Source organism: Chelon labrosus, assembly GCF_963514085.1.
Source record: "Chelon labrosus genome assembly, chromosome: 17".
NCBI lineage: Eukaryota > Metazoa > Chordata > Actinopteri > Mugiliformes > Mugilidae > Chelon > Chelon labrosus.
In genome coordinates, this window is record NC_140350.1 from 3,181,595 (window position 1) to 3,198,675 (window position 17,081).

The 17,081-nt window shown below is 38.9% G+C and overlaps 2 protein-coding genes across 2 annotated transcripts; both read right to left on the reverse strand.

Moving 5' to 3' along the window:
• Positions 1-57: 57 nt before the first annotated feature.
• On the reverse strand, positions 58-2,944 carry LOC311502052 (claudin-15-like). The gene is made up of 5 exons (XM_084564165.1): positions 2,263-2,944; positions 1,083-1,247; positions 539-620; positions 306-416; positions 58-211 (listed from the first exon to the last, which is right to left on the reverse strand). Exons 1-5 carry the CDS (start codon positions 2,477-2,479, stop codon positions 112-114), a joined length of 675 nt encoding a protein of 224 aa, XP_084420291.1. The 5' UTR covers positions 2,480-2,944; the 3' UTR covers positions 58-111.
• Positions 2,945-9,598: 6,654 nt separating this feature from the next.
• On the reverse strand, positions 9,599-13,809 carry grk1b (G protein-coupled receptor kinase 1 b; the record flags this gene model as incomplete). Its single annotated transcript, XM_084564541.1, has 7 exons — positions 12,069-13,809; positions 11,502-11,629; positions 11,090-11,247; positions 10,582-10,665; positions 10,318-10,442; positions 10,028-10,229; positions 9,599-9,882 (listed from the first exon to the last, which is right to left on the reverse strand). The coding sequence occupies exons 1-7, from the start codon at positions 12,765-12,767 to the stop codon at positions 9,599-9,601; spliced, it is 1,680 nt and encodes a 559-aa protein (XP_084420667.1). The 5' UTR covers positions 12,768-13,809.
• Positions 13,810-17,081: the final 3,272 nt, after the last annotated feature.

Sequence of the window (17,081 nt, forward strand, 5' to 3'; positions counted from 1 at the left end):
ATTCCCCAAATCAAACCAACTACTGTAAAGGTTAGCATAGGATATTTAACTATTCATTTTTTCTTATAATACGGAATGGGTCCTGTTAATAGACCCAGCCGTTTTTCCCTCTCAGACGTATGCGTTTCTTCCGTAGTTGCTTGGCGCAGTGTGAGACGTTGTCACGGCTGACAGAGCATGTCCTCTGGAGGGCGGTTGGTACGGATAGGCACTGAAACACAAAAGATGTTTATTACAGTTAGGACAATATGCCAGAGTGCTACCGTATATCAAAGTATACAAATGTTTCAGCATCAGATACTCACCTTTTTTCACTGTCTGTCTGGATTCTGCAGGCAAACAACAGACATGAACCTCCGCAAATGGCAAGCGTGGCCGAAGACCATCCAATGTACAGGCCCTCTCCAATCTCATACCTGTGATACAGTAACATTTGCCTTATATTCTACTATGCATTTATTTTTTTTTATCTCAGTATTCAAAATTTGCCAGTTAGTTCCAACTCATTGAGTTGTGGATGGAGATCAAATGAACTTACTTCGTCCCTGGATAAAACTGGTCAAAGAACTGTTGTGTGATGTTGGCTGCGTACCAAGACACAGCGATCATGGTGCAGATCCCTACACAACACAAAAACTTGTTAGCCCTGTAGAAGTTAAAATTGTAAATAACGACCAACCTGTTCAAGATAAATGAATAAAAATGCTCAGGAGTAAAGACTTTTCAGGGTTTGTTAGCGTACTAGTGTGACCCGCAGTATTTTCACAATTTGTAAAGTTTTGTTCAATGCAGGCAAGCTTGTTGGAGCAGGGATAACCTTTTCAACTGGTGCACCATTTTCTGACAGCTTGTCTTTTGTACACAGAGTGGAGCACCAGACATGTTTACTTACCCAAGTGTAGATAAGAGTTGTGGGTAAGACCTCTTAAATCAAACGTATTGGATCAAAATACTTATTAAGGCTTTTTCTCTCAACCTGGTAAACTCCCATTATTGAGTTTTCAGGTTAGTATTGAGTATAAGTAAAAAATGTTTTAAATAACGTTCTCATTTTATAACTTTCACTCCGACCAATTCATTACCTTGTAGTAAAAAGAACACTCCTCCAATGGCAGCAATTCTCCCCTTCAAAACGTAGTTCTCTCCACCTATTTTAGAGCACTGCATTCCTGCGAGAGTGGCCACCAGCCCGAACGTCCCAAACACAATGGCAGCAATCATCAGAGCTCGGGAGGCCTGAATGTACCCTGTGTATGAACATTAGGAGATACAAAAAATATTTGATAATGTACTACATGTCAGCAACACATAAGTAAAACAAATATTTGCAACACCTGAATAGGGTGTGAACAGGTGCACCCAGTGTTCCACTATACATAGCAAGACAGAGATTTTTCTCATTGTTTTCATTTATAAACCATATAAAATTATGTATCTGTCAAGAAGGGTTAGTGTTAGGGGTTAAGGCCGCCGTTTCAGTGCCACCATTTTAACAGGTTACAATCAGTTAGTCACAAAACAGAATTTCATTTGTTTCAAATATACAGTAGATATTAGTATTTCAAATCACAACATGAACAGCAAGAGTAAGAGAAGCCTGACTATTGTCAAAACCATTTTGAAACTAAAAAGGCTTGGTATGCCACCAAGTAACCTTTTTAGTACCAACCAAACTGACATAGACATGTTAGCCACACGTCTGAAGTCGATACCAGGCTTTCTGAACCGATACCTAAACAGGTAGTTCACCAAACATGACAGCCTTGGCCAGACAGGGCATACAGTGTACTTCTAACAAATTAATTGAGAGTTTTTATTATTTTATGAGATCTGATTTCTTGGTTCACTGTGATTATCCTTGCTCATCTTATCATATCTCATATGACTCTACAGATTACACCCAGTATAGAAGAATAACCCTTAAGTAAATGACACACCACAAGTGCAGCGGGATAAAGTGAATGTGAAACAAAATGCTAACAGATAAGAACTGTCATTCCTCCACTTTTGGGCATCTTTGAAGATCAGAATGTTTTATTGATCCTAACATTGTCACCACGTCACACACAGCAGATTAACCGGTACTAACATGTCACAAATGTATTTTTCCCCAACATATCTGTAACACTAAGTTCATGTAATATGAAAGACTTCCTTGTTTACCATGTCACAGTCTACAAAATGCTGATTATTTGATGGGTGGATAGCCTTTAAGCTTGATAGGTAAGTCATCAAAACAATAAAACAATTTCTGCCACATACCATTGAGAGCGAGCAAAGACGGAAAGTCTCGGCAGTTGTGAACCCCTGTAGAGTCAGTTGCACAGGACATCCATAGGTTTTCATAGATGGTGGATGTGGTGATAACATTACCATCCACTGTTGAGACCTTCCAGTATCGATTAGGAAGGGCGATCCCAACCATCAGCCAGGCCAGAAAGCCCAGAAAGAAAGCAAAAGCCTCCACTGCTGCATTCATATTTCCTTGTTTCTTCAGTCCAACTCGTATAAAGTTATCCAGAGAGGGGAACACTTAATACAAACGTTAACTCTAAGCTATCTTCCTTCACAAATGTGTGTATTTGTTGCCTTCACATCCTCAGTGTGCCACACCAATTCCCAGCAACCCGTGAGCAGGGATGCTACAGAAAGCAACAAATCAATGATTAATTCCATGAAGCCCACTTATAATTTTCCCCTATTATTCTCAGTTCTATTGAATCCTTTGAATGACCAAATGTTTACCTAACTTAATGACAACAGAGAGCTGAAGTCCAGCCTTCAAACCTGCTTACCAACCTCTATAGACTTAAAGCCATGTGTCAGTTCAGAGTGTTCAAAGCTATGTCAATAATATTAAACCGTTATTGATGGGATTCGTTTTGGCTCCTCACTCCAAGTGATGTTGGGAAAGTTCGCGGCACCGAGGGGTGTGGGGGCATCACTACATGGTGTGCTTATCAAAAGATAAGGCTATTTGCTTGTCTGACAAACCTGAAAGACTTATCAGGCCTTTAACATCGAGGCGTTTGGGTATACATTAAAGACCCAAAAGGTCTCAACTTAAACAAGAACAATGAACCATCAGGTTGAATTACTTTAATTCTATATTGACTTTGTGGACATCTCTAAGGAACAACATCTTTAGCGGATTACTTATATATTCAGGAGGGAAAAAAAATGTATGAAGCAATGCATTACATGAACAAGAGGTAAAAACAGTTTGAGATGCTGATAAATACAGTATGCAATTACCTTGTGTAATATAGCATGGTGTAATGAGCAGAGGTGTATAGTTACGAAGTAGATGTACTTCGTTACACTACTTAAGTAGTTTTTTTGAGGATCTGTACTTTACCTGACTTTTACTTTTACTCTTTTACTATTTAAAAGTTAAAAAATATACTTTTACTCTGTTACTGTGACGTTTGCCACCTCGTTACTCGTTGCAAATTAAAACAGAAATATAATTAATCATCGAAGGATTATCTGGAATGGGCGTGTCCGAGAGGACGAGAGGAACAACGTACGGTACTCTAAACGAGGTTTAGAGGTAAGGGCGGGATGCGCGGGGCGGCGGACATCAACATGGCTACCTCCGCAGTTAACGCTGATGAGGAAGACATGGAAGACGTTCCCACACTGACAGCATCTCCTTAAGTAGAAGACGACAGTCACCCATGACTAGGAGATAGGAGGCACTTTTTTGTGTTCTTAGGCAGACACGAGACACTTGATTCACTCACTCTAAAAGTGTTTTTTTTTTTGTTTGTTTTATCATACCACATCTATTTCATTCACCTGAAAGTGAAATAAAGAGAACAAGGGGAGAACCATTTTTGGTTGTTTTCCTTCTTTTTATGCGTACTACTAAAATACTTTGTATTTTACTTGTACTTGTACTTATGATACTTGAGTATATTTTTTCACAAGATACTTTTGATACTTAAGTGCATTTAATGTGAGCTACTTTAAGACTTTTACTCAAGTAATTCGGGTGACTTTAACTTTTACCAAAGTCATTTTCAGTTATGGTATTTGTACTTTTACTTACTTTTTCCAAGTACTTTATACACCTCTGGTAATGAGTGTCAGTCACACAGTGTTCCAAATACAGAATCAGAATCAGAATCAGCTTTAATGGCCAAGTAGATAGAGAAGAAATAATACAACCTGTAATTTTATTCTGTCGGTCTACAATAATGCATGTAAAGTTTTTAAGGCTATGTACCACTGAGACTGTTCACACCTAAACATGCAATGATATCCAGCTCAGTCTATACCTTTAGCCGTAAACCCTCATCTAGGAACTTTACAGTTCTATTGCATTTGCGGTCTTTGTTCTCTCCTGTAGATTACACAGAAGGGCTATATATGCACGTATTTTAAACACGTTATATTATCTGATTCTGTATGTGTTGTCCATAATTTATCTGATTTAAATTATGCCTCAATCATTTAAAGACTTGTCTTGATATAAGGTTGCAGATTGCATAATCAGCTGTTACATACTGCTGAATCATCAGAGAAACATGAAGGCATAATTGATAATGTGGAAAATATTAATACAAGCATAAGTAATTTAATATACATTGCCATTAAGTGTCCCATACTTTTACCACAAGTAAAACTGAATTCATTTTCCAGGAACTATTAACCATTTTAACCATTTCAGAGAGCTATTAGAGAATTGCTAGATAGACAGTTTTACTTACCTGGGAGAGCAAAGAGTGATGGAAAGTCTCTACAGTTATAGATCCCCGTTGAATCACTGGCACAAGACATCCAGAGGTTCTCATAGATTGTGGAGGTTACAATCACACTCCCATCTTGGGTGGATTCTCTCCAATACTGATCCTCCAGTGATACGAAAATCAGTATCCAGCTTGCAAAACCTAGAAAAAGTGCTATAATCTCAACGATTTCTTTCATTTTGAAAGTAATTTTCTATTAATAATTAGCAAAAGTAAAGGATATTGCCAGTGCGTGCAGCTCTATTCCAGACTTCTGTATCTGACATACATTTTAGGAGTGTGAGACCTGACTCAGGATTTTTTTTTCTCATGCACTCAAACCTGGACTAATTTCAACATTGATTTGTTGGCTGTAGCTACATTATAAGACCGCTATTCCCGCCCAAAATTGATGACATTTCACATGCCTGGCATTTTACCATAGAAAGCATACAATGAGGAGTTTTTTTTTTTTCCTCTCCTTTGACTGTCAGTAGAGATAATCTATAATCTCTCTCTCAGTTATCACTGCTTTCTAAGAGACCGCAATTTAAAAGGCTGCAATTCAAGCCCAATCTTTTAAATTGCTTCTGCTTTGACATCTTTTGAAAACACTTTAGAAGACAATTGACCCAATTATACAGGGTTTTATTCACTTGCAGAATAGCCTCTCATGAGCAGCCATAATGGCAAAATTTGCCTAAATTTACATGTAGGATGAAATGAGACAATCAAGGAAAGATTTGATGATGTGGACGGTAACAGGGAAACATCCTATGTGGCGATGTTCTTATTGTGTTCTAGGTTTACTCAGTGTGTATAATGTGGGTGCTCACATCATCTTGTCCTCCTGTTCCCTTTTGAAGAATTGGTAGCTTGTGAGTTTAGGGAGGTTATTTCAAGTCCCATATACAAATACTAATGGGGAAATACTGAAAAAAGGCACAGCAAACACTGCAAGCTTGGCAAAAGTGTTTGGGTGATTTATTGAAGGCAGAGCATGTCTTTTCTCAGTCCAGGTTAAGCATTAACAAGTCTGCAGCAGGACAAAGGATGAGGTGAAGTCCTTGGTCTTTGTGAATACATTTCTATTACTTAAGTGTGTAGATTTAACAGTGATGTCTGTTGAAATGCTTTGTTGATACATTACAGTGCTGTCACCTGAAAGAAGCCAGGTAAAGGAACACACACCCTTATAATTCATCAGTGTCCCTATACGTATAGAGGAAATGTAAGGAAAGGTGCATTAATGCAAGATCTAGAAGTACAAATGCACACAGTGCTTTTTCATATTCAGTGTCCTCAATGCCAACGTAGAATATACAGTCTGTATCTTATCAAATTTGAATCCTGTTTTGTCGGCCAGCAATCAGAAGCACAGTTCAAAGTACTGTCATAAATTTACAGTATTAAAGAGGCAGTCTTTAACATATAATCTAGTTTCTGTTAATATTTTATTTCCTTGCCCTTCCTTCAGTCAGTTGAACTATTTATTCATCAGTGTCCGCTTTGACCTCCCCAGTTAAAGGCAGATTTCACTTTAAACACGGCTTTTGGTTTGTTTGTTTTTTTTAAGTTCCAGTAGGACCGAATGATGGTGTCATCAGCTGCTTAATCAAGATCGAACTTATTTATAACTACAGTGATTTACATTATAATCTTTCAGTTTCATTAAAGTAATACATGTATTTAACAGCCGTTTGCCTTAGCTGAATGTGTACTATTATTGTAGTTATTTTGAATTACATTTCTTTTTATTTATTTATTTTTTTGGTTGTCTATTGACATATCACATTAAAGACATGTGCAACTGTCCACTGAGCTAAATTTAGAGTATGATTCATGAGTGGGTTCAATAATGTGCATTCAGCAAAATCTGTTTATATAATATGACACATTGTGTACTGTGTGTAATAGAGTTTCGGTGAAGCCACTGCATCAATACCTGGATATATTAGTCACCGTGTCTCCATACTTGAAAACCCTTGATTTGGAAGGCGGTCCATTAAGTTGTTGCTCAGTTGGTGTTATGTAGTTCAATATGATTTACAGGGCTCTATAAATGTCATTGTGTGTCTGTTGGTTGGTCTGCCAAGGTGGTGCAGACTGAAATATCTCAACAATTAGTCACTGACATGTTGTATGGACATTAATGGTACCCAGAGGAATCACAGAGACTCTGGTGACTGGACGTTGCCTGTAAAGCCAATATGAAATTTACTTTTGGATTTTTTGATCTTTCATGTTTATGTGTGTTGTCCTCAACTGTAAAACTAACGACACCTTCACCAACATCAAACCTAACGTGGTCATACTAATGGACATACTAATAAGCAAATGTTAGCATGATAGATTAAAACAGTGATTTTTGGTGTACCTTTATCACTGTTCTAGCATGTGCATACAATCCCACTTTAACTTTCACAGACCTGCTCTCAGCTCAACTTTTCAAGGTAGATTTGACATGTGCAGTGGATTAATATTTACCTTTTCCTCAACTCCATTGAAATAAAAAGCGTGAAGGGATTTTTGCTAGTGTTTATCCAGGTTGGAAAATTTGTTGTATTGCGTAAAATAGACATAAATCAAGACTCTCCCATAGGACTGGTGACATTGGTTTTTTGATGTTTCATTTACCAGAACCATCCTTTTGACCCCACAGAATGGTTCTGCAATAGTGGCACATATGAGCCTTTTCTGATAGGCCGTCGTCTCAGTTGCTCATCAAACACAGCACCCATGAGACACATGTGACAGAAAAAAAAGCCAAGAAACCAAACAGAACTGTTACAATATAATATATGTACTATATATTCATATACTAGATGAGTACTAGTTGCATGTGTGTGCAATACAAATGTTCTGAAGACTTAAAGGGGAACTACCATTTTTTACAACCTGGACCTTATTTCTGGCATAAAATACGATCGTTTACTCACCCATATAACTTTGGTGTCATTTGTAGTCGTTCGGGAGATATTCAGATCCGCGTATGTTCATGTAGTGGCAGTGACTGGGGCACCGAAACGCAGCCTCTAAATAACACATTATCTGAAACTCGTTCATTTCACCAATATTTTGTTGTGATACACTAGTGCTATTCCCCGTTGAGTCCAGAGTTACCTGTTATCATCCGGGTTCTGTAGACTGACATACTAACTTCTGACCTGGTGATGAGATGATGTCATCTCTGAGGGCCACACGGATCTCGCGACGGTCGGCTTGTTTACCTGTAATTTGCTACTGCTAGTTTTTTGCAACATGGCTGAATATTTTTCCAAGTCAGAGGTTGTGGATGACGACTTTGTTTATGATGGACGTCCTTACCATTTTGAGTCAGAGTATAGGGATTAGGAGCTCGTTGAAAGGAGGATGCAAAGGCAGAGAGAGGAACAGCTGGCCAAAGAACAACAAACTCCTTCACGTCCACGAATAGATAACAGGTATCTCTGGAATCAACGGGGAATAGCAGGATATAATAACAAAATATTGGTGAAATGAGTTTCGTGGCAGATAATGCGCCGATAATGCGTTATTTAGAAGCCGCGTTTCGGTGCCCCAGTCACTCCCACTATATGGATATACGGGTTCTAAATATCTCCCAAACGACTACGAGTGACACCAAAGTTATATGGGTGAGTAAGCGATCGTATTTCATGCCAGAAATAAGGTCCAGGTTGTAAAAAACGGCAATTCCCCTTTAAGATCAGGGTAACTTTTTTGTAAAAATATTGTTAATAATACTGATTACTGATCACATTTCACAGTTTATGATATTAATGGGATTTATGTTTATGTGGCTGTTTAAGTCACACTTGTCTAATTTATTGTGATTTAAAGAAACTTTCATTTTCTCACAGCACTGATCAAATTAAATGCATGAGAAAATTGTTCATAGTAACAAAATCCTGTCAGAATAACAAAGCGAACGACAGGAATTAATGCAAGATTTTCAAAAGGTCGCGCTATAGGATTTCTTTGGAGACTATTTCTGGACTCACTATCAGACGGTTAATAATTGATGCAAACGATTGCACAAAACAATATAATTGAGGTCAGTATCTGCTAAATGCAGGAAACAGATCAAACTCCAGACAACACGCATTAATAGACAACATGCTGAAAGCGCAATAGCAAATACGACAGACATATGAAGCAGTTAGACAGTGTCATGGTAATGGGGTTTATTATATTTGGCAACAATGACACTGTTCAAGCACACCCAAGCAGACATTTCTCAGTGAGGGAAATCCCATATTCTGATGCCAGGAAGTTATAGTACTTCCTCAAGTTCATACGCTACACTCACTACAACCTTATATTTAGACCCAAATTATATATTACCCAAATTTAGACAATAAAGCTGCATAAAAGAGTCAACACATGTAATTCTGCTTTGCAAGATTTTATTGATTGCTTTAAACTCTTTTCTCTAAAATGTTTGCAATAGTAATAACTTAAATACTACTAGTTTATAATAAAGAAATACAGAATAATTACATAGCATTGTAGTGTCAGTACAGTTGCATTTCTTTGCTTCAAGTAATTCATATTATACAAAGAATACATGTGACTATACAAACACATTTCATTTAATTTGTCAGAAAACACTAAGCAAAAACTGTATTTATATTTTGGTTACATAATATTTAAACTATGTGCTATTTCACTATGCTGCCACATGGTAACCCGACAAATATTACAATATAAGTACATAAAATATGTGTATTATTACGTAAAGACACAATTAATATTGTTTCATTTCAGCAACATATTATTGTACAAGTTACATATAATACTGATTAGGAAGAAGTGGCACCAAATGAGCACAAATCTACATGTGTTAATATATTTCCGTGTCTGACTCAAAGCAACACACATCCGCCTCCTTTGGTCTCCACGTAATTGGGGTCAAGGTCATTGGGCAGCTTGCCGTTTTCTCCCCAGACGTTCATCTCTCCAAACACGCCTGTCTCGATCATCTCCTCCTGCCAGGGGATTGGGACGTTGCCAGATGCAAAGTCACTGTAGAACTCGGTGTCCTTGTTGTCCAGGACCACACCTTTGATTGTGCTGAAGGCTCCCACGTCGTCAATATCTTTGGCATATACCATTTTGGGATCGGGGACAAATGGTGGAGGCAGCATACCTGTGGGTTAAACATAGGGAGAAAAAAAATAGTGCTTGAATTCAGCCGTCCCTTTTTAAATATTTTAGTGGGTCTCTTTTCCCCTTTACTGGACAGATGACAGGAGATGTGGTTGTATTTACATTTTGAGGATTTGTTCATGTACCTGCTTCCAGACGGCCCCAGTTAATCTCTTTGAAGAAGGGCTGATCCTTGAGCTCTGCACACTCGTTATTCTTGAACCCCAGTCGTTTTGCTGGGTCCTTCTCCATTAGCCCTTCACAAATGCCCTTGCACTCTTTGCTGAAGTTGGTTGTGTAAGAAACTGGATCGTTTAGGATTCTGCGAGCTACCTCGTCATTCTCAACCTGAGCAAAAAAAAAAAAACAATATGTATATTTGAGAACTTGCACTGAATAAAGGGAAATGGATGAAGTGAGGATTTATAAATAGTACCTTCTCTCCTCGTATTCTAAATGGCCCTTTGGCAGCAATCATCTCAAACAGGGTGACTCCCAGAGTAAAGTAGTCCACTGTGTAGTCGTACTCCTTCTTCTGGAGCAGCTCTGGAGCCATGAAACCTACATTCATGGACAAGATGATTTTGTAACATATGGTATTATGGTATAGATGTTTTAAACACTAGGACAGTACTTCCTATACACTGGGACAGTTAAACATCATCTTTAAGTATGCTTTAACGATATTTTTTTAACTTACCCGGAGTTCCAGCATATCCAGTTGTTTTCTCTTTTCCCGGTGGAAGTTCAACAGCCAGACCCAAATCTGACAGGCGGACATGTCCTGAATGAAGAGACATTGGTTACAGTCAGAGCACATGGATAGTGAATAAGCAGGTATTTTTTGCATTTTGGTATCTGAGCTTTTTTTCAGTTTGCAGCCCAAGTAGTACTGACAATCATATTTGAGTGGGCTTTGGTTGCTTGCAGATTCACAGCGAGCTATCAAATTGTATTTGTCAAGCAAATACTCTCACTGTACTGGTTCTAAAATGTGAGTGTAAATTGATTGTAGGCATCATCTCAAGTTGTCTCAAGTTGCACGACAACTGGTGCATGAAACCTGTAGTCTTGGCCTGGATTTCCGGGTATGTAGCTGCTATTTCTAGCTGCTGTGAAGATACAAACCAACAGCCTGCCACACCCAATCCCCACTTGGAGCTATATGTGAGTACATCCGGTGAAATGCTTTGGAGAAAGCTGCTCACCTGCATCATCCAGCAGTACATTCTCTGGTTTCAGATCTCTGTAGATGATCCTGTGCTGATGAAGGTGCTCCAGCCCACAGATGATCTGAGCTGTATAGAAAGTGGCTCTTTTCTCGTCAAAGCCGGGATTTTTTTCATCAACATTATACATGTGAAACCTGCGAGAAAGTGAAGAGTGTTTGAGTGTTATCTGTAGTAGAGCAGCAGAGATAAGATAAATAACTTCTCTGATTTATAGTGTGATTTATTTATGGTCTGTTTACTGTAGAATGTGTGGCCTTTATCACATGCTCATTAGTAGAGATGAGACGAATCAGCACTACTGCCTTGTTGTGAGCTACATAAACTAGTATCTAGGCATAGTGTTTGAGGTCATTCCACAGATATTTTATTTGGTATTTATAAAGCGCACCTGAGGTCTCCGCCATTCATGATGGTCATGACCAGGCAGAGGTCAGTCTTGGTCTGGAAGGCGTAACTCAGTGTCACAATGAAGCGGCTGTGAACTTTGGCAAGGATGCGCTTCTCCACAATAGCTCCCTTAACAGAAAACAAACATCAAAATCATATTTTTTATGTTATTTTACATTGTTCACTAAATTGGCTGCTTACACTATGGTTCTCAACTGCAACTTCTTCACTTTCAATGAGTATAGCTACAAGAACTATTTGTTCATGGAAAAGCAACAGTAAATCTGTAAATCTCCCAGTAACGTTCATTTTGCAATGATACTTTCAGATGCAGTGGGCTACGTTCTAGCTAGTCTAACTCTGAGCTGCTTTGTGAGGACTTTAAAGGCTCACAAGCTTATTTGCTTCTTTGCATGGGGTAAGAGCTAAACCCCTGCGCTCACTGGGAAATATCTTCTCACTGTCTGTTTTTCTTTTGTCCTGCTGTGGCTTATTTTGAGATTGCAAGTAGAATAATCTCGCTTTTGTTGATTTATAAATGGCCGTGGGTGCCACGTCACTGCTTTACCTCGTAGCCTTTGCGTTTCTTCAGCCTCTTTTTCTCCAGCTTCTTGTTGGCGTACATTTTGCCTGTTGCCTTTGCCTGACAAGCATACACCTCCCCAAAACCTCCTTTACCCAGGACCCTGAAGTCCATGAACCACTCCTCATCAAAAGGCTGGCTCTCCAGCCATTTGAACTGAACAAAACGCAGGAAGTACATGCTGTTCTTGAAGCCATCTACGGCCTTCAGCTCCAGGTGTTTGAGCAGCTGCTGCTCGCTCTCTTTAAACAGGTCACCGCGGACATTCTTGAAGTCTTCTTTAACTCGAGTGATGGCCTTCTCTTTGAGGAAACTGCAAAGATTCTTAGAAGCTGACTCGTAGTATTTATTGACAATTTTTTGGGCCTTCTGCGCTCTGTCCTTCTCTTGGCATATGGTGTACGCTTCAATGTCTTTCCACAGATCTCCTGCATTTTTATGGGTTGCGTCACTTTCCAGAAACTGCTGGAACAAGCGCTTGCCGATGGGCTGTTTGACACACATGCTGTCAAAGGTTGTGTCTACGGTTGTTTTCATGTGTTCACAATCTCTAATGTTTGGGAGTTTCAGCCTGGCACGCATCTTCTTGTCACGCATGGCAGCTGCTGCAGATCCATCCACGCTGCCACGGGCTGACACGTAGGCAGAGTTGGCCACAACTGTCTCCAAGCCCCCAATGTCCATGGCTACACCTTTGTCTGGCACACACAAAACCAAGAATGTTGTTAAAAGAACTGGAAACTATATCTGTATTTCACTGATTTTAAGTCACAACCATAACCATATCCAATTTATGATTTCCCTCAATTTCCACTTTTAAAAGGTTCAATTATCAATCTCCATCTATTAGTTTTTATTTTTAATGGGCTGCTTTCTGTATTTGGGAATTCCTTACTTTAGGGACTCATTCTAACAGATTTTTTCACAATTACATACTGTAGTGGCCTCGGTAAGCACTGTTTGACCATCATAGAGTTTTTTGTTTTTGTTTTTTTTCATAGAGAAACAAAATGATTGAACATTGTTGACGTGGTTTCTCTCCAAGGGACACCTGTGCAAACTTAGGGGGTGACTGACTTTCTACATCCTAGAATTAATTGTCTGGGAACTGATGAGTTAGGTGAGGTCTGAGAAAAGGTCAGGCTTCATTTGTTTGCACATAGAAGGCCATGTTCTCAGATAAGATAACACCATGTTTTCCCTCACACATACACAGAAGGTCTCACTCCCTCACCCTTGCCTGACTTCTCCTCTGACGTTTATTTTCCCTCTCTCCTTTCACCTGCAGGTGTCCCTGAAACTCAAGCTGCTAGTTTCACCCTGACTAACATCATTTAGATCTTCTATTTACTGTGACACTGAAAAGTAAGTCAATCTGGTGTAATAATCTAAATTGAAAATATGGTCAGACAGATCATCATCTATGTTACTATTATGAACAAAGTGTGTTAATTAATAACACGCAAATGAGTTTGAGCTCTCCGAAGAATTATAATCCAGTTTGTTGAGATGGAAACGTTTATCTCAAGACTTTTAAAATCGAACAATCTACAGATAGATTGTTTTTGAATTGAGATGGTTTAGTACTGCTCTTCTTCTTGGCAACCCAGCTAAGATGACTCCAGTAGAGCATTGCAGTATACAGCGAGGTTAAATATGAGACTCAAAGTATAAGGGATAATTAAGACAAGCATGTCTGTTCACAAATCAAGGGACATTAATGGATCCAGGCAGAATGGACCCTAAATAAAAATCACCTAAGTGAGTGCCTTGATATTTCATTAGAAAAATATGTGATATAAAATGTTATCATATCATCATATCCTCATATCAAATGTGAAGCAAGGTGAAGGGAGCATCATGATTCCAGCTTGCTTTACTGCCTCTTTGTCATTTAGAGAAAAATAAATTCCCAAATTGACTGTGGTATCTTACATAAGAGTGGCTGTTCACCAGCTGTAACCTGAAGTTGTTCAGGTTAGTTAGTTAGCAGTTATTGCTACTAGAGGATGTTCTATTAGATATTTAATACAAGCATTCACTTACACTTGGTGTTTTCTTACCATATTTTGTTTGTCTACAGCACAGAGTTCACAGTCTCTTTGCACTGATAGTTAATTATATATGGAAACATTAAAAATGCATTTATGTTGCTGTTCATTTCTTCCTTAGTTGTTGGTGTTTGCAGAGATAACCTTGGCTCTTTAATTGAGGGTCAGCTGTTGTCTTTACCTACAGCTTTGTCCTATCTCATTAATGTAGAATGGCAAACGAACACCTGTGTCAAATGTATTAAACTGTGCAGTTAATAAAAGTCAAGACTTTATCCAGGTGAGACAAGTTGAATGCATATGATAATGTTGTGATATGCTGCACCCTGCTGTTCAAAAGACTAAAGTGAACGAACGCGGCTTTCTAGCTCAGACGATACAGATAAGGCTTGCATGACTTGCACTTGCACACTGACGCAAAGCAAGGCATTTGAGGAGCAGCAAGCCCAGGAAGTAGAACGTGAGCACAGTGGTCATTCCAGGGCATTTTCACTTCCTCAGTTTGGTTCCTCTGTGTCTTTTCTGTTCTGCACAATAGAGTTAATCTGAGATGTACACTTCCCACTTAGATATAGATACATGTATATATTATGAAAAGAGAAAATGATTATTCGACAGCTGGGATAGGCTCCAGCAGACCCCTGCGACCCTTAACAGGAATAAGCGGGTACAGAAGATGAATGAATGAATGAATGAAAATGATTATTCCTTAGCCAGTGTTTCCCTGAATCAGTCAATGAAAACTTTGAAAAGAAAAGAGAAAAGTAATCTTTAATCAATTTTTTAACCTACATGTTAAGAACTATCAGCATTTCTTGCATTAAGCTTCTGAAAGAAAGTCTTGTTTTAACTCTGTGAGATTGAAAGCTAGAATATTAAGTAAAGGATAACTTCTGATATTGAACATAATTTTATTTGTACTGAAAGACGATATAAATCAACATTCTGAGCCCCCTTTCTGAACATGTAAAACGTGCAAATGTAGATCACTGGAATGCTGCCAGTCTCTCTGGGTGTATACTTCATGTACATGTGGTACTTAAAGTGACACTGTTTGCTCAGGCGTTTTCATGACTCTAAATAATCCAGTTAACACTGACCGTTGATACCTGAGATTTAGTGCAGATTTTGACCTTCTTGTTAATTAAACCTACTTCTGTTGAATGACTTTTATGAATGTTTCAGGATTGAAGCTATGTATTTTATAGTGTAGCTCTGACACTATCCAAAGAAAGCAATCTACAGTTACAGTTGCAGATGTCAGTTTTAGTTTTCAGGCTTTAAATAGGTAAATATATTATGGTGTAGCAGACACTGATGGAGGGAATATTCATTAATGTGCAACATTTATGATTGAACCACTAAATAATGTTGCAGCCCTAAAAAATGACTCGCAGTTGTTTTAAAAAGAAAGTATTTAATATTAAGGGTAAAACCATTTGAAATTAGAACAGATAAAGCAGCACTCACCGTACTTTCTTGCAGTAGAGTCAAATGTGGACTTAAATCTAGTGAATTAATTCCAAGTGGATAGCATCCAATGTATAATTCCCTCCTTATTTGCTTATTTTTCTTCCATTAACCAGAACTATTAGAACTCATCTCCGTCTTGTCAGGGTCTTGAAGATACTGAACTCTCCCCTCCTAACCCATCAACTTGATGTGCTGGAAAGGTTAGGGCTTCGGGTCGAGGTTTTACTCTGCACCTGAAATCCTGTTTGGGACTTCATTGGCTGGTGAGGATTACACCCTGACATTACTGGAGGTTGCAACTTGCCCAAGGCTATTAGTGTAACTCAGCAACAGCAGTGATTACTGATGAGAGGTGTAACCTAGCAGCATCACTCAAGTGTTCAATGTAGACATCATGATTGGTTTTAAGAGTAGCACATGTTTTATTTAACAAATCTTGATTATTAGTTTATTTTTCCTTCCAAACTCATATGTGTTGATATTTGAGTCATCCCTACATGGATCATAGAAGGCACATAGCAAAAGTCAAATCAGCACAAATTTGATCTATCTGGTGAATGGCAATCCAGCTCTGAAGCAGCCCCCAGATAGATCAAAAGTGGAGAACTCAACACTGCCACACAAGTGTTAGCATAATCTTCAACCTACTGTAACTTTGTATGATCTTCAATGTAGGAGGAAAAGCTTGTTCATATTCATGACAGCTGCTGCATGTCAATCCAGATCTTTCTTTTGTTTATGTGTTCATGAGTTGGGGGAAAGAAATTACGCAGGTTTTTTTCAGATGAGAGGAGTGGATGGTGCATGACTGCAGAAATAGAGCAGAGGGATTTAGATCACGGTGCATGGGTTCTCTCCGGGTACTCCAGCTTCCTCCCACTGTCCAAAGACATGCTCTTAGGTTCACTGATGATTCTAAATTGGCCGTAGGTGTGCATGTGAGTGTGAATGGTTGTCTGTCTTTCTGTGTTAGCCCTGCCATAGACTGGAGATCTGTCCAGGGTGTACCCTATCATCTTGCCCAATGACATCTGGGATAGGCTCTCCGCGACCCTCCAGAGGTCAAACCTTTACAGAAAATGAATGAATGAAAATGAATTCACTGGAGTCATTTGCTTTAATGTATTGCTTTAAACACAGAGTTAGAATTTCCATAAGAAAACTGTATTTTGGTCATTTTGACTTCAGAATCTAAAATGGTAAATTTTACATGTGACTGTACATTCTAACTGTATTTCATTCATTCATTCATTCATTCATTCATCTTCTGTAACCGCTTGTTCCTGTTAAGGGTCGCGGGGTCTGCTGCAGCCTATCCCAGCTGTCATCGGGCGAGAGGCAGGGTACACCCTGGACAGGTCACCAGTCCATCGCAGGGCTAACACTGAGAGACAGACAACCATTCACACTCACACTCACACTCACACCTATGGCCAATTTAGAATCACCAGTTAACCTAACCAGCATGTCTTCG